This window comes from Trypanosoma cruzi, genomic scaffold, assembly GCF_000209065.1.
Source record: "Trypanosoma cruzi strain CL Brener 1047053517189 genomic scaffold, whole genome shotgun sequence".
Lineage (NCBI taxonomy): Eukaryota > Euglenozoa > Kinetoplastea > Trypanosomatida > Trypanosomatidae > Trypanosoma > Trypanosoma cruzi.
The window spans coordinates 1697-22046 of NW_001849405.1; the positions used below are offsets into that span (position 1 = coordinate 1697).

Here is a 20350-nt window from a genome sequence, read left to right on the forward strand (position 1 = left end):
CCGAAGAAGCCTAAGTTTTTTTCCTTTTTTTTTTTTTTTGGAATTCTTGTTTCTTATTGCTTTTTAAACTTCTGGTTTGCAGGACGGTGTGCGAGTTCTGCAATCGCACTGATTCCATCAGTTTCGTGGTGTGTGCGGCTGCGGCTGCGGTGGTGGCCGCGTGAGAGTGAGTGAGAGAGCGCCATGCACCGCAGCCGCACACACACTCGTCTTTCACCCACTCTCTGTGTGTGTCCCCTTGCATGGACTCTCGCCCTCACCTCATCCCACGAAGCACACACATAATGTGCCCATTGTATATATTGCATGCACACCCATGCAGGCCCGTTGGTGCTCTCTTTTGCACGACACGCACCGCTGCCGTCCTGCCTGGCTGCATGGGCGGAGCACCGTAACTGTTTCTGTTTTGTTTTTATTGCATTGAGTGGGCGACCTCTCTCTCTCTCTCTCTCCCTGTGTGTGTGTTTTGCTTTACGGGAGCAATGAGAGTGTGTGCGCTGGTCGTCCCACGCTTCGGCTTTTTGTTTTGTTTTTCATTGTTTTGTGGTTGAGAGCACCCATTCCGCGGGCTGCGTGTGTGCGTTTGTGTGTGATGATATGAGTAATTTGTGCGTGTGTGCTATCTGCCTCTCTCTGCCGTTGCTTTCTTCTGACTCTCTTGTGGCGCACAGCTGCTCTGCAATTATAGGCGCTGCCAAACACACAAGCACATGCACACACATGCCGTGTTTAAAACGCTGAGAATGCACGCACGCACAGGATTGTGGCTGCGGAGGCCCTCGCGAGGGGCGAAGAAGCCTGCGTTTTGTCTTTTTGACATGTTGCTCGGTGTGTGCTGACGCGTGAATATCGAAACACCCGCCGTGACTCCTGCTGCTGGTGGTGGTGGCAGTCGCTGTGTGTTCCCGGTGCACTGTTCTTCCGTCTCGTTTCGTGTTTCTGTGTTCGTGAGTTGTTGTTGTTGGGAGTGACTGCGGCGGAAATGATGGTGCCACTCACTGTGGATGGGTGGCGGTGCTCGCTGTTTCACCTTTTTATTGGCAGTTTTTTTCTTCACTTCTTGAACACAGACACGCTAGGAAGTTAATACCAAGCGCGAATCGCTACTGTGAAATTCGAGGGCACTGAAAGGACCAACAGCACACACACCGCCCACACACACATATTTACATGCTGTCACGTGTTGCTGCAGTCAAGGCACCCAACAAACACAGCCGTCGCCGCGTGAGCGGATCCAGCGGAAGGGGGAGGGAAGGAAGAGAGAGTGAGCCGCAGAGGCCCAACATGTCCTGGCATGTGTTTGCTTCCGCCGTGCTGCTGCTCCTCGTCGTGATGATGTGCTGCGGTACCTGTGGAGCTGCGGCCGCTGGAGGGAATAATGGGAAGAGTGATTTAATAAATATTCATAAGCTGCAGGGAGTCGATCTATTTGTGCCGCAAACGACGCTGGTGCAGCCGAAAGAGTGGACTGCTGCAGGTACGCCGAGGGATTCATTTGTTACACCCTCTCTCGTCAGTGCCGGTGGAGTAATTGCTGCTTTCGCCGAAGGTCACACGAACGCCCAAAAAGACGGTGCTCAATCAATTACGCACTTTTACTCTGACGTTGTTGCGGGGTACATTGACTCTGCGTGGAATTGGTCCACTCTTGTTGCTGAGATCAATAAAAGCACATGGAGGGCACACACCGTGCTTACTGCAACGGAGGCAAAAGAACAAAGTTTGGTTGTTTTTCGCCAACCGACAACAATCGCGAAGGGCAATAAAGTGTTTCTTCTTTCGGAAAGCTCTATTTGGTCCTATTCACACGGGAACTTTTATTGGGACAGATTGGACCCTAAACTGGTTGTGGGTACTGTCACGAATTCTACGGGCGGCGAGCCGAGTAAACGGATTAAATGGGGTGCGCCCAAATCGCTGTTAAGCGTGAATACTTCTGCTGCTTCTCACGAAAGCAAATTTGAGAGTTTTTTTCCTTCTGGTGGCTCAGGTGTTCTGATGGACAATGGCGCGCTCGTGTTTCCCGTGATTGCGTTTGATGGAAAAGATGAGGGTTACTCCATGATCATTTATTCGACGGACGACGGCGAAAAATGGATGCTCTCTGAGGGCATGTCCCCTGCGAAATGCTCTAACTCCCGCGTCACCGAATGGGAGGGATCACTTCTCATGATTGTTGATTGCGAGGTTGGCCAGAGGGTGTACGGGTCGCGTGACATGGGGGAAACGTGGACGGAGGCCATCGGGACACTCTCAGCCGTGTGGACCAAGTCAAAATCAACAGCCATTTTGGATCGGAGCTTTTATGTGGAAGCCCTCATCACCGCGACCATTGAGGGAAGGAAGGTCATGCTGTACACTCAGCGAGGGTACGCCTCGGAGGGTGAAGCGGAAAGAGCGCTCTATCTTTGGGTCACGGACAACATCCGCACGTTTTGTGTTGGGCCGGTTGCCATGGAGGATGGCATGAATTGGTTGTTTGCCAGCAGCCTGCTGTACTCGGATGGCAATTTGCTTCTTTTACAACGGAGGGGCGATTATGAAAGCAGTGTCATGTCGCTTTCTCGACTGACGGAGGAACTGAGTACAATCAAGTTTTTCCTCAGTACTTGGGCGCAAAAGGACGCCTTCTTCTCCAACTTGACTATACCCACGGCGGGTCTGGTGGCAGTTTTGTCCAACGCATTGTCCGGTGGTGACACGTGGATCGACGAGTACCTTTGCCTGAATGCGACGGTGACGCCTAATGCAAAGAAGGTCAAGGATGGATTGCAGCTGACGGAGCCTAGCTCCAGGGTATCATGGTCCGTGAACACTCGGGGTGATAATGTGCGTCATGTATCCTTGAGCCACAACTTCACACTTGTGGCGTCGGTGACCATCGAAGAGACTCCGAGTGGGAACACTCCTCTACTGACTGCGGTGCTGGCGCACACTGAGTCCAATCATACCATGGGAGTGTCGTATAGCCACAAGAAGAAGTGGGAGACGACGTTCGAAGGCAAGACAACAACACAGAGCAGCACTTGGGAGCCGAAGAAGGGATACCAAGTGGCACTCATGCTGCAAGGCAATAAGGCCTCTGTGCACATTGATGGTGAGTCGCTGGGGGAGGAAGAGGTGCTGTTGACAGGCGAGAGGCCACCTGAGGTCCTGAGGGTTTGCTTTGGGGCGTGCAGTGAGGATGCCGGCCAGAAAACTAAGGTGACGGTGAAGAACGTCTTTCTGTACAACCGCCCACTGAACTTCACTGCGATGACTGCACTCAAGGACAGGGCCCCCGTTCCGACGAGAGAAGCGGCTCCGACACCATCTGAGAGGGTTCGAGTAGTTGACAGCGTCAGAGAGCACATTGCTGGGGATATTACGGAAGAGAAATGAATGGGCACAACGCAATGCCACTGGACATGAATCCCCACCACAAGCAGTCACCTCGCAGTGTCTGGAGCGGCGTGAGTCCCGACGACCGCCTCGCCTCTCTCAACGAAGTGAAATTGATACTGCGTGATTTGAGCGGTAACAATACCGTGCGTGTGTGCGTGTCGTGTGTGTTGCTGCTTTTTCTGGGATTGTATTTCTGTCGTGGCAGTCTTCTGAGCCACGGAGTGTGGATTTGCGATTCCTCACGGAGAATACATGCCGCATTGCCTGTCCTCTTTTTTATAGCACCGTTTTTATTTTTAGCGTTTTACCTATCTTTGTTTTTTTTAGTATTTTACTGTTGGTTTTTTATAGGAGCTTTTGAAAAGAATTTTTGCATGACAAGCTGGCTATCTAATTTAATATTTACAAGGGATGTTCATTGCGAAAAGGCAAAGATAAAACTCGGACTACGCCCACGCCGTCGCGGACGTGCAGAATCGGAATGCTTAGCTTTAATTTCAGATGCACGGAACGAATAACTACTTCTCAGTGCGTGCATCAAACATTGCGGTGGTGGACGGTCTTCTTGCGCAACGAGAATCGGCGTTTGCCGGGCGCGAACGCCATTCGGATTGGGTATAAATATGTACATATATATGTTTACATACATTTATTACCTACGAATTGGAAGAATTTGGGCTTCTCCAACCACAACACCCCGCGGCGCGGTGGGAATCAAAAAGGGGTGAGAAGGTAAAAATGTAAATAAAATTCGTCTAAACGTCATTGGTCCCCTGATTCCCAGAACCGCGGCCAATCAAAGAATCGTAAAGTAAGGGAAAAAGGTCGTACGGAGTTCGCTTTGCCAAGACGTATATTAAATTGGGCGGCTTACCCCGTGAACATTATTTTACAAGTTCCTATGGCACCGGCGCGTTGCAAGGGCGCCACGGGAGTAACAGGCTGAGAAATACGGTCGAACGGCGGACACGCGGCGAAAACGGGCCGTCCCCCCAACTCCGTTGTGACACCTGCCCACGGTGATGATATGTGATGCGGGTCCTCGCCCACCGCAAAGGCAAATGACGCCTCGTTCTGCAGACCATTAGGGGAATGAGGGTTATGGGACGCACCTGCAGCGGAAATAAAGGGGGCGGAGTTGCGGACACCGGGTCTATGCGGGCGCAGATTCATGAGAGAGAGCGGCGCCCCACCCCGCCCCGGTGTCAAAGTGTGAGCAGGTGGTTCGCTCGTTACGTGACACGAGAGAACGCCGTATGGGTTTCCCCCCTCCCCAGACTCCTTATTGCCTCTGTAGATGTATATGTATAGAGATAGATAGATATGTACGCGGATGTGTCCTTCTACGTATGCCCGCAGGGGTCTCTGTCTAATTGGGGGTGATGGAGAGAAAACGCGTGCAAGAGAAAAAAACAACTAACAGAGGGAGAAAAACACCATCACAGAAATGCACGTGTTCATTCATTCCGTGTGTGCGATGTGAAGCCGCATGTTCATTTGTTTTCCCGTGGTCCATGGGACCCGCAGTACGACTCCACAGGCATAAACGCGCACGCACATGGGCAGACACGAGGCGGAGCACCGATGCTGTCAGTGGTGTGCGCATGTCCATGACACGATGGTTCAGGCGCGTGTCCAGCTTCGTGTTGCAATCTTTTATGGGAAAAGGGAGCGGCGTGGCCGCCCTGCTAACCACATCGACACGCTCCGCGTGGAGTTCATAATTCTTGCAGCTGACGGAAGTCACAGGCCGCTCCGCTGGCACAAGAGTGCCGGTCGCGTCAATGATGGACTCTGGCGTGAGCTCCTTCACCCGCCGCACGATTTCCGCGGCAGATGCTACCACCTGAATAGAGTGACAGGGTGGCTGGCGAAGATGAATAAACGCAATCTTTCCGCGAATGCGTGTCGTCTCCACACGTCCGCGGATCCTCGTCGCCGGCTTCGCCGCGGCTGCCTCCAAAGAAGTAATTGACGACAGGGATGTCCCTTGCAGAATTGTTGCGCGGCCAACAGCCGTCGCTGTAAAAGAGCCAGAGCAGTAGCGCTGCAGCACCCACCGCTGGCGCCGCATGAATCCCTCAAACAAAAGCAAAAGTACAAAATAAAGAAACGGGCGAGAAATAAAGAAACAAAAGACGGCTGCAGCGCCCTGCTCAAATCACCCCCCACAAAAAAACAAGCGGCGATGTAAATACATATAACTCCTCCCCCATTGAAAAAGACGACCAGACCGTCTGCTCCTCTATCGGTTCGCAGACAAAAAACAATAACCAAGAAAAAGGGTCCCACCCCCGCCTTGCCCCATCCTCACCACGCAAACAAACCCTTCAATCCCCTTCCCCAAGGGCAACAACAACAAAAAAGAAATAAAAAAAGAAAAGGAAAAAACATAGTTAATTTATTGGTTCAGATAAAAATTCCGCATGGTTTCGGTGATGTCCGACTCATCGCTCACCGCAGTAATGCTGGAAAGATCAGTGGCACCAGCAAGCCGCGCACTCACCTCGGTTGGTTGGGAGGCGTTGTCATGAGCATCACCACTCTCTCCCGGCTCACCACGGTTGCGCCCATCAGACAACACTTCCACACGCTCTTCACGGCCAACCTCTTCTGCTTCTGGAGCGGCGGCGTCATGGTCAGTGTTGCCGACTTTCTGTGCTCCCCTAACCCCTTCCATCAGAGGCAGCAGCTCCTTGGTGAGGTCAAGTGCTGGCTTAAAAAAGCCAACACGTTCCGCGAGACGCAGCCCATAGTGATCAACCAGTGAGGGGCCGGGAATTAGTCGGTGCTCGAAGCGGGGAGTACACGCCGGGCGACCAGAAGTTTTTGTTGCATCCCCCAGCGCACCACCCTCCTCGTCGCTCTCGGTGCCCACTGCAAGATGGTAGTTCTTCACCGCACCCGCGGAACGGCTTTCAAGACGCGTCAAAGGCCCAAAGTGCGTCACAAAGACACTGCGGCATCGTGTCTCTACAAGAAACTCCACCGTCGCCCACGCAATCGCGGCTCCCTCACGCGCAGATGTGCGTCTTCCAAGTTCATCCACCAGTACCACACTCTCTTGCGTGGCGTGCAGACATAAGTACGAGAGTTCCCGCATCTCCTTCCCGAAGGAAGAGGTGGTCGTATCTTCAAGATCGTCACAAAGCATGTGGGCAATAATTCTGTCACAAGGACGCACCGCAGCAGCCTTGGCTGGAACAAGACACCCAATTTGTGCGAGGGCAAAGAGCTGACCAACTTGTCGCAGAATGGTCGTTTTCCCAGCAGCATTGGGCCCTGTGACAAGAAGGACTCTGGCATCGTCGCCCCATTGGATGCTGTTTGCTGTCGCCAGGCCGCCAATGTGACGGGCCTCCAAGAAGTAAGTGCCCCCGCCGCTCACCAAAGGCCTCTCTGGTTTCAACAATTTCGGTCGGACACAACCGTTGCGCCGAGAGTACACGGCGAAGGCCGCCAGCATGTCCAACAAGGCAACGGCGTCACACACCGCCTGCAGCTTCCCCAGGCGCTGCCGAAGATATTCAATCAGGAATCGTACGTGACCGTCTTGGGTGTAAAAAATCTCTGCCACCGCGTCTTCCGCATTACGGCAAAGGACCAGCAACTCATTGGTCGTGCACGCTACCCGCCTGCCGCGCACCTGGTGTTTTGTGAGTTGGTGCTCACCGTTGCACCCACTCTGTTCCCCAGGTGTCAGGGCCGCAGCGTCGTGGGAATAAGTTGGCCAAAAACGCTCCTGACGCGTAGAAAAGTATTCGTCACGCAGAGGAGAGGCGCTGCCGGTGGCCACGGCGTGTGCCCTGCCAACACCATAGCCACCACCACCACCACCGCTCTTTTCCATGGTATTCGTTTGTTTCTCCTCTTCCCCCACCATCGTCATGCGGCTGCTGTGATAAAGTGAGTCGTGACTTCCGCCAGAGTATTTCTGCAGAAAGACAGCATCAGGTGCATTACGCTCATGTCGAGCGTCGTACGAAAAACGGTAGCCACGCACACCATCATAGACGACATGCAGGGACCAAACACTGTACCTTTGCTTTAGCTCCTCTGCGAGAGCAAAAATTGCCTCAATGGCTTGGCTGTATTGCTGACGGGCTATATCCAGAGTACCGCTGATGTTGGGCTTGACGGCAAAGCAGTGCTGTACCTGAGAGATGGCACCGCTGGGTCGACATGCTCGCCGCGTCACTCCGTCACCGACTTGTGGCCCCACGCCGCTGGTGGCGCGCAATACGCCTTCGTCCAGGTGTAGCGCAATCTCGGCGCAGATTTCCTCCATGCTACACTCTGTCAGAGTCTCAAGGATTTTGCAGAGGAGCGTAGTCGTGCCGCGACGGGTCCTCAGAGCAACTGCCGGTGCTTCTGCGGCCACGCCATGATAATGTGCTGAAGAAACGCCTTGAGGGCTTTGGCATGACTCGTCCAGTCTCCGCCTCTTGGGACACGGTTTTTAATCACGAAAAGAACAATACGCATCGCCTTCATTTACATCATACTTGCCGCTGTCGCTACTGAGGCAGCAGTCATGGCTACGAGGGCCGCCGTGCTCGCAATCCTTCAGTGCGCCTTCGTCCTCGCGCAAGCAATTACTTAACGTGGTCGTAAGTTGTGTGGCGGAGCCCAGAAGCTGCCACAACGTCACAACGGCCTCAATTCGCTGCTGCATGGTCTTCAATGTCTGTACCTTTGGCTCATGAGAAAAATTAGAGACGGTGCGTTCAATGTCGTTATTTCCAAGCAATTGCAGTGAGCGCCGCAGCGCCTTGAGTGTCTCTTCTTCTTGCCGCAGCCATTCGACGCAGACATAGCGAAGCTCAATGCTTGTGGGGTCGCGCAGAGGCTGCAGAATGGTGGAGCGCAGCAGCCGTCCACCCACAATTGTCATTGTGTGATTCAACACATCCACAAGCGACAGCATCGGTGCGCTCTGTCGCTGCTCTCGTGGTCCACGGAAAAGTGTCTTGCGGGTGGAACGTTTCTTGGGGCCGCATCCCACGGCATCGTCTTGTCGCTGACCACCCGACTGGGCTCGAGGTGGCGGGCCAGAGGAGATGAGGTGCAGGCCTCGCGCAGCAATTGGTGAAACCTCCACGTAATTTTCAAGCGCCAAGTACTGCACACGCACAGTGTGCGGAAGAAGCGTGCAGTTGTAATTCATCTCCAAAAACTCAACCAAGGCGTTGGCAGCGGCCACGCAAAGATATCGGTCGGTGTTGCCAACCTCCAGGCAGGCCTCGTCTGTTGACATGAGCTCAAAAAGACGATGCGCGCCGCGGGCCTCGTCAAATGTGCTGCGCTGCACGCCCGTGAAGGTGATGTGACGAAAGTGACGCAACAATGTCTGCACAAAATTCCCGTCCAGCGCAGTCTCCGGCACAAGCACTTCAACTGGATTGCGGGAAAACACAAATGAAAGCGTCTTGGCGAAGGCCACGCTGTCACCGTACTGTGTGATGATGACCGCCAGGGAAGAAAACAGGCACAGAGCCACGCCCACCTCATTGGCACGGTTGTGAATACGCCACGATGCAGTCCCCGGTCCCTTGGCTTGCGCCAGAGCGTTTCGCCGCTGACGGTGTCGTTGCCCCTGTCCTCATACGTAGAAGGGCGGTGGTATCGGTGGTGAGAATATTCTGACGGGCCGCTGGCCGGATCCTGAAATTATCTAAAAAAAACAAACAAAAAAAGATAGAAATAAGAAAGGGATGAATGGAATAAGAGCGGGTTCACTACATCCTCAAGGTTTACCGCCAAGTAAGCGCATATCATCCGATAACCGCAATCGTGGCCGGTTCACTCTGTTCGAATGGGATATATATATATATATATATATTTATTTATTGCTTGAGGAGTGGAAAACCTTGGGATCCTCCAGCCACAAGACCCCGCCGCTCCCCTTCGCAAGTTCCACCCCTTCGCTATGTCCTCAGGTGCAAAAACACGACCGCGTGATATGCCGTCTGCGGGGTTTTCCGCAGACCGTACGTATGCAAAGGATGCCTTTATTCCGCGAGGGTCCAAAAACTCATATATCCGTTGCAGCTCCCACGTCATGGCGTGTGGTTTTGAGCTGCCTTTATTCGCCGCTCCTTGCAGCGAAGTATTGTCCACCCAAACGTCGATGGTGCGTGGCAGGATGGTGGAAAAGGCCGATAAGGCTAAGCGTACCGCGCGCGCCTCGACCTGCATGATGCGAAAAGGCTTCTTCCCCCATTTTCCTCCGGCAATTATAACGTCGCCGGGGTCTGAAATGAAGACGGCTCCCCATCCATCGAGCGACGCGTCCCTGATGATGGCGGCCGACGCCTTTTCGGTGGACTCGATGATTCGCTTACGGTTATATCCTCGATGATGTGTCGCAATCTCTCGCCCAAACCAACCGCTGCCGGCGGAATTTTCGTCGGGGATGTCTCCAGCACCTTCCCCCGGCCAAGTGCGGATAATCTTCGTCGCAATGCCTTGATGAGAAAGCAGTAGACACATAAACACGTGCCCAAAAAATGGCCGCCGCATACAAAAAGCGTGACGCCACAACCTCCATTTCCGCGATGGTTAAAGAACTGGGCGCCGACATGGCGCGTACAGACCGGAAAAACTTGTCACTCAGAGATACCGCACGGTGAGTGTGATCAAACTGCACCCCCAGGAAGGTGTACTGCGTGGCGCCCGATTCGCGGTCCTTCCTATCGTGGCGCGACGGCCGACCGCATTACGAAGTACTTGGGCCTCCCACCATGTCACATCGCTTATCGACCCTGCAATGCGTATATTACCGATCCAAACGTCGATACGCACCAATGGATGTGCGGCCCAGAGGCGGCGAACCACCGTCGTCACCCCCGCAATTGCCGAATTAATAATAACCTGGAGAATTTCTGGGCTGGCCTTGTATCCCATTGGGTGCCGTGTAAGCTCCACCAGCGTGCCGTCCTCCACGCGGCATCAAAAGAGATGCCGAGTCTCCCGCGGTAAAGGGGCTTGCAAAAAGGATGCCTTTAAGTCCAGGCAGGAAGCGGCCTCAGCCATCACAGGCGGCAAATAATGGGAAATGTGTAGAAGAGGAACATCAGCCTCATAAGCGTCGTCTCTGTTCTTGTCGCGTGACCACGCAATCCATCGTCGTCGTAAACCGGTGGTTTTCTCCACCACAACCAAAAAAGATATTATCCATCCGCCTGCTGTGGACAAAGCGTCCTCGATTATTCCCGCTTCCCTCAGCAATCGCGCGTCAGCGACTGGAATCCTCCGTGAGCTTTCGCACGCCTTGCCGGAGGAGGGCAGAGGGAAAGGGGACAGCCCGACGAGTCCCCATACTTGCATGAGTCTCTCCAGGGTAGCCGGGTGCAACCGACTCTGGATCCACTCCAGATTCAATACGGGCACGTTGACTTGTTGCTGGGGCGGGATGGTTCGTGCATCTTGTGGAGTGGCCGGACACGTCTTTGGCTCGCGTCGCGTTATTGTAGCAGCATGATGACAAAAAGCATAAAAAACGCTTCTCTCCCTTCAACCAGAGTTCATGCCCTTCACGGTTCCCCTTCACATCAATGCGACCAGCGAAGACACCTGGGTCAGCATTGTGGTGTACCTCCCCAAATATCAAACTATGCTCTGGGGAAGGTCGAACGGGTCAACGTGCATCGCCAACTGCAAGATCACGTGTGGGTCAAAATTGTGCGTCTCCACGATTAGAGCTGCGTGCCTCAACACACCCTGTTTTGTGGAGTGCGCCGTGGCATTCCAAGGAACCAGAGATCGCTCCACGTGAGCAGTCGTAAGATTCGTAAGCTTTCGTTTTCTCGAAGTGTCCTGAATAGCTTTATAGTGTCGAACGCGTCCTGCCCTCGTATCCTGACGAACCGCGAGGCGCGGCGGGGATCCGCCCTCGCCGTCCTTGGCGCAACTGACCAATCCAAAATTATGGTCCCGTCCGGCTCCAGCGTGAAATTGTTGGGAGTTAAGGCCGCAATCTCGGAACGACAACTCGCCGTTATCCACGCAAGTCAAAAAACAACACGTTCCTTCCAGTCAGTCCGGCTGCGGATATATTGATCCACCCATTCCCTTGTCAAGGGGCGCGCCTGCTTCGTTTCCGATCGCGCCGCAATCTTTTGTAACCCCAGAATCACCATGTCCAGCGGGGTTCGATCCATTTGCAACACGGACCGCAGCATCCTTGCGTGCCGCACTCCGGACTATGGCGCCGCATCTAATATTGCCATCAAAAAGGCCGCGCAGCCCTCCTCGTTGATCGGCTGTTCGTGCGTGCGGCATAAGGTTGTGAATTGCCCCGCTAGAGGCCTTCTCTGCTACCACGCTGACGGCGCACACATTTCTCGAGCCGCCTCGTTTGCTTTCCTCATATGGGTGGTCAAAAGCGGGGATGTCGGTGCTTCGCCATACCACAGTCGAGCGTCGTTGGCGGATAAGCTCCATCGCCCTTCCCGACGATTGCGTCGGGCGATTTGAGAGATCGGGTGGAGCATCGGCGGTGCGGTGCGACGCCATACAGGAAGGGATGGGGCTGGTTTCTTCCGCCTTCATAAGCGGCGGGCAGCCCCTCGCCGTTTTTTGGCGGCCGTCCGTGCTGCAAGTCATTTCTTCTGGCTGCGCTGCGCACGTTGCATGTAGATGCGTCGTGTCCACAAATACGACACAATCGGCATCGCAACAGTCGTTGTTCTTGTTGTTGTTGTTGGGTAGCTCGCCGTTACACGAGAGGCTGGGTTGCCCTCGCGAAGGTGTGAGCCACATGAACAGCCATGCGAAGGCGGTCGCGAAGTTTGGAGAGCGGGATGCTGGGGTCGGATGCCATCATTATCTGCATCCGGAAGTTCCGCAGTAGGGTCCTGCCAAAATCCATGAGCTGATCGGTGGGATCCCGATCTATCCCCAGTGCGCGCCTGCACAACACCAAACCGTCGAAGACAAGTTGAACCCGAGACTTCACTTAGTGCCAATAATAACCGTATGCGCTTCGGAGGTCGACGAGGACTCCGGAGATGCCCTCATTTCATAACCACGGGGCGAAAGTGGTGACCCCGAATGCAAGGAAATGCAGTACCTGATCCTCTGGAGCGGAATCATCTTCCAAGGAGGAAGTGCGGGAGGACAAAGGCATCGAGTGAGGAAGATGTGTTCTCCCCCAATTGCCCTGAGACTTATGTGTGTTGACCCGCCGTCTCCTTCCCGTGAGATTGCGTTGAGGAAACGTGGATGCTGGCACTTCTCCAGCCATCATACGATGCGGTTGATTTGGCTGCGTATCTCCGCAATCGTCGTGCATGCGTGAGTGGGGGTTCATCTGGCGGCCCTCTCCGAGAGGTGGGCGCCTCGCGTTGACACGGCGTCTCCGCATCCCGCAAGAAGACCGCCGGCCACCGCGATGTGAGATCCGCGTGCCAACAAGTAATTATGCGCCTCTTCCACCTGAGAGTAAAGCTGAGCAGTCCGATCCGGAACGTCCGCGACGGCGTTGGCGTGGTCGGTGCTCAACCTCTGCCCTTTCAGCAACGATCAGCCCTTGCTGGACCCCCAACTCCTGGGCAGCACACACACGATGGGCAGGAGCATTTGCGCCTCGAAATTTGGTACTTGAGGCGTCCGGAGACTCGCAATACGTACCGCAATACTTCGTATCCTCCCAGTGCATGGCGATGTTTCCTGAAACCAAGCGTAAGCCTGTCACTGTTGCAGCGACGGTTACCACCGCATCCAACGGCTCGGGTCCGCCAATAAAGGTGAGCTGCACCCAGACATCGCAATGCTGGCGTGCCAAGTCCAACATGCGGGCACCAATGTCGCTCGTCCCCGTCGCCGTGTAAGAGGAAACACTGTCATTTCTTTAAATCAGCTTGCAGGGATCCCGAGTGGCTGTGAAAACTAAAATAATTATAAATCGTCTGGACGCTAACAGTTCCCTGATTCCCTCAATCGCAGTCAGATAAAATTCATAACATAGCAAAGAATTGCGAAGAAACACCTCCGTTTTACCAGGATACATATACATTAGGGACGCCGGCCTACCTCATGAACATCCTCCTCACAAGCTCCCAATGAAACAAAGACATATTTCTGTACTATTCCTTTCTATCGTATGAATTCCTTTAGAAGACCGCGATGGAAGCAACCAAAGAACTGATAACACCAAGACAAATGTTTCTATTTTTGTTTTTGCCGTACCACCCGCCCCCTCTCTTGATTCCCACCCTTGCGGCGGGGTTTTTGTGGCTGGAAGAGCCCAAAGTCCGCCACTTCGTAAGATACAAATATATATGCATCCAATCCGAATAGAGCGTTCAGCGTGTCACGAGAGTGGGGACACCGGAACCTATAAATATATACATATGCGGAGCAAACAACGGGGATTCGGCGAACCCACTGCCTCTCCATTTAATCATTCTTCCTTCCCGTCGTATTTTATTTGTATGGAAAAGTTTGGTTTCCGGCCAGCAGCCCAGACGAATATTCCTCCCGTTCGCTTTCCTGTTTGCGTGAGTGCCACAGGCACGGTTTGCTTCACGTGGCATTGGCGCCTTCACGTAAACACATCCTTCTGTTGCCGCATTTGCGGGGCAAATGGGTTTGGGCATCCAGAACACACACGCACACACACGGCCGCAACGAGAGGGACGGGGCGCATCCAAGTCCACGGCGCAGTCCCTCACTTCCCTCCGCCCCACAGCGGGTCGTGGCGGATTAGTGTTCCACACTCACAATTGAGGCACGGCGCACACCATCCGCTCCCCTCCGAGTGCACTCAGCAGGTCGGCGCCCAGTCACCCTCGTGCCAACGTAAAGGGGTGCACAAACAATCGTCGTCGCGGACCATCGGTGCCTCTAGCAGGAAAGAAAGAAAAGAATGGAGGCATGCCAGCAGAGGGACAATAAAAGGGACACGGAGACACACAGCGGCAGTGGACACGGCACAGACGGAGAAGAGAATGTAGTCATTTACCGAAACAAAAAAAAACAAAAAAAAAATTTAGAAGCAAAAAAGAAAGCAAAAAAACAAAAACAAAAAACAATCGATTCGGCAGATATGTCATTTCATGTGCCACGCAGCACAATACAGCCGTGTTCTTGAGTTTATACATACTGCCCGCACACAGAAAGAGAAAAGAAGGGAAATCGCATTCTTCCACCAGCCCACACAACATCCCTCACATTCCATGCGGCATCCGGCCTGCTCTTCCACTCCTCCTTTCGTACAATCCGTGGGACGCACAGCAATGAGGCCGGCACCGCGTGTGGGCAAGAAAGCAAACAAAAGAGGGAAAAACACGTCACTCGTGACGGTGTTTAGCAAGCGACCGTTTGGGGGAAAACACACAAATAGGAATGCTGATTATTTCAACAGAGCACCAGCAAAAAAAAAAAAAAAAAAAAAGGAAAACAGAAAAAAAAAAAGAAAAAAACCATAAAAAAGAAAAAAAGTAAAAAAAAAAGAAAAAACAACAACAACAACAAAAAAAAAACAGGCATAAAAGAAGAAGAAAAAAAAAGTATCCTTGTCAAAGTTGAGTGAGTAGTGCTGGGAGCTGCACAGTTGTTGTTCCAAGAAAAGCCGCCATTCCACTCCTCCCTTACACCTCAGCAGAGAGCCGCGGTGCCCCACAGCCCCAGAAGCAGCAGCAAAAACACCCGAGACACACACCCGTGCACGGTGCTGTCACCAATTAGAGCCATGGCCGACAAGTCGAACTGCCCGTGCTCAAGCAAAACGTCATGGTCCAAGTGCGATGTGGCGTTGGACTCCGATGGGATCTTGGTCTTTCCAGGCGTTGTGCTTGTATTACCCGGTGCGGCATCATCGCCATCCAACAATTCATCATGGCCTTGAGCAGTTTCCGGGTCTGTGCTGGGCTCATGGGCAGCTGTGGCACCGTCCACGGGCGCCACCTCAGTGCTGTGGGATGAGTCGGGGCCGCTGCTCGCACTCACGGCAGTGTGGGGATGTGCGTCCTTCCTCCCTTCAGGGCCAAAGTTTTGTTCGTCGCTGGTGAGCGTGGCGGAATGGGACGACGACTCTTCCATGTTCTCTGAAGCATCAGATAGAGTGCTGTGCTGCGGCCGATCTTCAGTGGTTTTCCTCTGCGGAGTGGCGACAACCGCCTCGTCCGTCTGCTCCGTCATCGGTTGAACCACGCTGAGAGAAGAGTGCACCTGTTCACTTTCAAACTGATCCTCAGTGGCAGGCACATCGGTTTCAAGTGCTTTTTGAGAACTGCCTTCTCCCGCTGTTGGAGTCAATGAAGACGCCGAGCCAGCGCTGCTGGCTGCCACTTCTTCCACTTCCCCCTCGGCGGCTGAGGTGTACAAGCCAATAAAATCAGTAGAAGTTGTCTGCCCGGAACCTGCTGAATACTTTTCATTTTTTGATTTTTCCGGCGATAATCCTTGTTTTTGTGGTGATAGTGTGGTGTCTTTTTCAGAGGGTTGACTCAAATGACTTTTTTCAGGCGCACCTTCCGGGGCCGGCACCTCCGCCTCTGCAGCAGCGGCCGCGTTCGTCTTCATTGGTGGGTTGAGCTCATCATCTTTCAATAATCGGTTGTACAGCAGGACGTTGCTCACCGTCACATGAATGCTGTCCGAGCTGCTCTTGCCGTCCCCACCAATGTAAAAGTGCGAGATGCTGTGGGACTTCAACAGTTTTTGTAACCTGCCATAAAAGCTCTCATAATCCTCGTAATCCTCATCTTCATAATCAAATTCGCTGTCGTATATCTTCTTTCCATTCACGTACACAAACAACCCATCATTATAATCCATTTGCAGTACCACATGATATTTCTTGTTTGCTTCCCATCCGGCATTCTTACCATGCGCCGGCAGCGTCAAAAGACTGCCGTTGAAGATTATCCTCCACTCTTTGTCGTGGGTGTACGACAGACCAAAAAGCACCGTGCCTTGTGCATCGTTCATCCTCACACCCATCAAGGGGATGGGGCTGCTGCCTTTCTCCGGAGCCTTATCGATGGACACCGTCGCCACAAGAGTAAACTTAGAGTTCGCAAAGTGGTACGGCACAGTCTGCCCCATGTCGCCAACAGGCCACTTCGCCCACGCTCCGGGTCCTTTGAACGTCAATCCACCATCAGGAGTAATTTCCACTTCCCCGTGAACGGTTGCATTCACGCAGAGGTACTCGTCACTCCATGTGTTCTTAGTTGACTTGTTCGATAAGAGGCCAACCAACCCCTTGGTGAGTTCACCATCATTACAGTCACTAAGCCAATTATTCTTTTCATTCCCGCAGCGGTACTCCTTCGCAATGTACGCGTCCTGTTCATTCCATGCAGCCAACACCTTCTTCATGTCCTCCAACTTCTCCGTCAGGTCCACAAAAGCAATGTTGTACTTACCGTCCTCTGCAGCAGCGACCTCGTACGAGCAGTACAGTTTCTTCTCTTCCTTCTTTTCTCCCCCTTCCAATGACGGCACTTCGACCGTGGCGTACAGCAGAGTGCTGGCGGTGACATTCTCATTTTCAGCGGATATCTGTCCAACATCATAAATTCGCTGCATGTCCGTCAGCCACAAGTGAAGTCGTCCCTTTTCTTTACCCGCCTCCCCGGAATATACCGGCTGGCTGACGAGGATGACTTTCTGTTCATTGATCGTCGCGCTGACGAAGCCACCCTGCACGCCGTGCCCTGTGCGTTTCAGCGAGTTGCCCCACACGCGTGAAAGAGTGTCGTATTCCTCATACCACAAATTCCCCATGGTGCTTGACCGGTAAACCCTGCGGCTGCCGTCATCACACGACGTCATCATGATAAGCTCTTTTTCCCTCCATTCAAGAACCGCAGGCTGGATGCATCCCTCACGGCTCGTACCATTTGAAAACTCCCAACCATAAGAAGTTTTTTTGGCGAGGATGACCAACGAAACGACCTTTCCATTATTTTTCAAGGCTTGAATAGGCAGCACGTAGCGACCATCGTCCTCCATCTTAATGCCTGCGCCACCACCACCCAGGAATTGTTTGAAGCGGTCGCGGTTGGTGCTGTTATCCTCCCAAATGTCATAAGGAACTCCTGACGTGCTTGCAACCTGGTTCCACTCAAACTCCTTCTTTTCCTCATCGTCTGTGCCATGCGGAACAACACCGTCCGCCATCCTGGGCCTCCAATATCCATCACCAGTCACCTTCGTCAATGGAGTCGTTGACGTGCCATAACCTCCGACAAGAGCATTTGTTTCACGGTATTCTTCATCCACAATGGTAGTTGGGCTCAACAGGCGGTCAATTTTCACGTCGTAATGATCAAACACGATGGCAGTTCCATTTGTCCACTCCCCTCCATTGCTTTCCATCGACTTTGCAGCAAGACTTACGCACGATTTGTTATCCGTGAAGTTTGTGTAATGCGCTTCAACAGTGGCCACAACGACACCATTGACGTAAACAAGAGAGGGTGCACGGAAAGAGTGAAACGCCTGTACCAACAATTCGTTCTCTGCATCACTAAACGAATTCCCTCCTTCAAAGATGATTCCATTCCTTGAATTGCCATCCTTGTCGTAAGTGGCTTCACTGCTGCAGGACATCATCACGACGAGGAGCAGCAGCACCGCAGAAGTAAACACATGACGGGACATGTCGGGCCTCTGCTGCTCACTCTCTCTTCCTTCCCTCCTCCTTCCGCTGAATCCGCTCACGCGGCAACGGTTGCGCGTGTTGGGTGCCTTGACAGCAGCAACACGTGAGTGCATATAAATATGTGTGTGTGGGCGGTGTGTGTGCTTTTGTTGGTCCTTTCAGTGCCTTCGAATTTCACAGTAGCGATTCGCGCTTGTTTTAATTCTACGTGTGTGTTCAAGAAGTGGAGGAGACAGCAACAGCGGCAATACATCAGACACTTCGGTGGAGAGCAGAGTGACGCACCCACGCAGAGAGCGGGACAAAAGACAATCCGGAAGGGACAGCACGGAGGAGCATCGCCCACACACACAAAATGGGGATTCATGCATCGTGTCCGACTTTTCGCACCGAAATTGGTGGCGACGGGCGGTCGCGTATTTCTTTTAACCAAAAGGGCGGCATTCAATAGGAAACCCCACGCAAACGTAAAAATAGAATAACACCGTGCACAACAACAATGTTGCGCGTTTCGTGAGCTGCATGCTGTGGGTGTGGTTCGGCGTTCCCGAGGAGGCCGTGAGTGGGCGAGTCGCCTTGGTATCACTGTCTCTTTGGTTTCTGCGACGAAATTTTATAATGCATGCGGCTTGTCACTTATTTAGTAATTGTATCAGCGGACACGGGAGAAGGGTTCATGCCATTGTGTGGGCAAACTGGGAGAGGAAAAAAAAGCATCTCCACGTGGTGCGCTCGGGTCCCCACGGAACCTTTTCTATTGCGTGAAGCGCAGGCTTCTTCATCTCGTCGGCCGTCAAATTTCATTCTTCTGCGTTAAATCCGTCCCCCCGAGAGATGTTGGGGCCCCACCCCCGCCAGCGGAACGCATTCCGTTGACTCCAATCAGCATCGTGCGGGCTTTGCGCCGCCCAAACAAAGAAGGCGCATGAAGCAAAATTGTTTCGGCGAAACATGGGAACGGAACCACCGCTTTTCCACAATCAACGCGCCCCACACTCGTCGGGTCAGAAGGTCCTGCAGCCACACCCTCCGCAAAGACGCCAACCACGCGCTTCATATTTTCGTGGTTCCTTGTGGACGTTGACGTCGGCGTGACGTTACAGTGCACTTGCCATCGGGCCAAGGTACGAACACAACTGGACGTGAAAAAAAAAAAGAAACGCAAATGAGGCTGAGGGGGAAATAGTCGTGGGAGAGGGGCGAAAGAGAGGGAACACCATAAAAGAGCGCATCCAAAAAGCCCATGGGCACCATTCAAGGCACGCTCGGTCCGGGCCAAAGACACATTTGCCCAAACGGGGGCACAAGGAGCAGGGCAGCGTCAATTAATTCAAAAAGAAACAAAAGAAACGCGAACAGCGACGCCCCAATCACGGCCATGCACTCCGCAAAGGGGCGTTTCATTCTCCTCCCCTCTCCCTCTCGCTCGCTCGGAACGACCGAGCCATCCCGCCCAGCCCATTCCCCGCCTCCCGGGGGGATGGGGAAGGCAGTCGAGGGCTTCCTAACGCCACCTCCGCCAATTTCGTGGGCGGACAGGAGAACGGTGGCGACGGCAACAGGCCACCACTCCTCCTTGCGACGGGTCTCCCTCGCGGCGTCGGCGCTGCCTTCTGAGGAAAGCCCGCGTTGCCCGTTGGTGCTTTGATGGGTGGGGAGCGCCAGACGCACAGCAACACATTCCCTCGTTTGTTTTTCAGCCGTCGACAATCGCAGTTGATGCGCCTCACGTCGCAACCGAACGACCTGCGATGCTAAATGTCTTGCAGTCTCCATGGTGGGCTCCCGGTGGGCACGCACATCATCGTACCACGTGTCCTCCTCTCCTGGGACATGTGTGCTGCCACTTGTCCGCCGCATGTAAGATGTTGTTCTCCAAAGCTTTGCAATTCTCCACCCAGTTGACTTCACCCTAAACACCCCCAAGTGACCTCACAAAATTTACCATCGCCTCATATACAGACATGTCGCCCAGTTGCTTCCATGCATCGCACTTCATGCGCTTACGCGTCCACCATATGGACGGCGCCGCGCCCGTGCATGGACCATGCTCGGCCTGCCGCCGCAGAGCGTAGAAAAGAAGCTTCTGCTTGTCGCCAAGCCGTGCGGCTGCCTCAATGTCCCCAAACTCATGGTCGAGGAAAAGTGCTGCCTTGAAATGGTTCCCGGGAAACGCGTGGTCCATGTGAGCGACTCCCGTGCTGTGGCCGCATCCTGGCTGAGAGATGAGTCGAAGAAAAAAGGGCATGATGCGGAACACGCACAGGAACACAGACACCAGAGTCACCGCAACCCCTTCGACGCCACCACACCTCTTTTTAGATTCCTTCAATTCTCTCCTTCCTCATT

At 53.4% G+C, this 20350-nt stretch overlaps 4 protein-coding genes and 1 pseudogene across 4 annotated transcripts, besides 18 other annotated features; 1 reads left to right on the forward strand and 4 right to left on the reverse strand.

The window, feature by feature from the left end:
• Positions 1–1631: part of a sequence feature (areas not merged during assembly with more than two copies in the genome that could not be assigned to a particular haplotype) that runs on past the window's edge.
• Tc00.1047053511911.10 (trans-sialidase, putative) lies at positions 1171–3381 on the forward strand (the record flags this gene model as incomplete). Its single annotated transcript, XM_811657.1, has 1 exon — positions 1171–3381. One exon carries the CDS (start codon positions 1171–1173, stop codon positions 3379–3381), a length of 2211 nt encoding a protein of 736 aa, XP_816750.1.
• Positions 1632–1821: a sequence feature (heterozygous, non-Esmeraldo-like haplotype).
• Positions 1822–3319: a sequence feature (areas not merged during assembly with more than two copies in the genome that could not be assigned to a particular haplotype).
• Positions 3320–4170: a sequence feature (haploid, Esmeraldo-like haplotype).
• Positions 3790–3999: a mobile genetic element.
• Positions 4023–4238: a mobile genetic element.
• Positions 4171–5136: a sequence feature (heterozygous, Esmeraldo-like haplotype).
• On the reverse strand, positions 4754–5458 carry Tc00.1047053511911.21 (hypothetical protein, conserved; the record flags this gene model as incomplete). The annotated part of the gene is made up of 1 exon (XM_811670.1): positions 4754–5458. The coding sequence occupies one exon, from the start codon at positions 5456–5458 to the stop codon at positions 4754–4756; it is 705 nt and encodes a 234-aa protein (XP_816763.1).
• Positions 5137–8318: a sequence feature (areas not merged during assembly with more than two copies in the genome that could not be assigned to a particular haplotype).
• Positions 5786–8896, reverse strand: Tc00.1047053511911.30 (annotated as a pseudogene).
• Positions 8319–9380: a sequence feature (heterozygous, Esmeraldo-like haplotype).
• Positions 9021–9285: a mobile genetic element.
• Positions 9021–13447: a mobile genetic element.
• Positions 9205–9234: a microsatellite.
• Positions 9381–13966: a sequence feature (areas not merged during assembly with more than two copies in the genome that could not be assigned to a particular haplotype).
• Positions 13444–13668: a mobile genetic element.
• Positions 13967–14450: a sequence feature (haploid, Esmeraldo-like haplotype).
• Positions 14353–14417: a sequence feature (A-rich).
• Positions 14451–20350: part of a sequence feature (areas not merged during assembly with more than two copies in the genome that could not be assigned to a particular haplotype) that runs on past the window's edge.
• Positions 14762–14897: a sequence feature (A-rich).
• Positions 14986–18114, reverse strand: Tc00.1047053511911.60 (trans-sialidase, putative; the record flags this gene model as incomplete). The annotated part of the gene is made up of 1 exon (XM_811658.1): positions 14986–18114. One exon carries the CDS (start codon positions 18112–18114, stop codon positions 14986–14988), a length of 3129 nt encoding a protein of 1042 aa, XP_816751.1.
• Positions 19914–20186, reverse strand: Tc00.1047053511911.71 (hypothetical protein, conserved; the record flags this gene model as incomplete). The annotated part of the gene is made up of 1 exon (XM_811669.1): positions 19914–20186. The coding sequence occupies one exon, from the start codon at positions 20184–20186 to the stop codon at positions 19914–19916; it is 273 nt and encodes a 90-aa protein (XP_816762.1).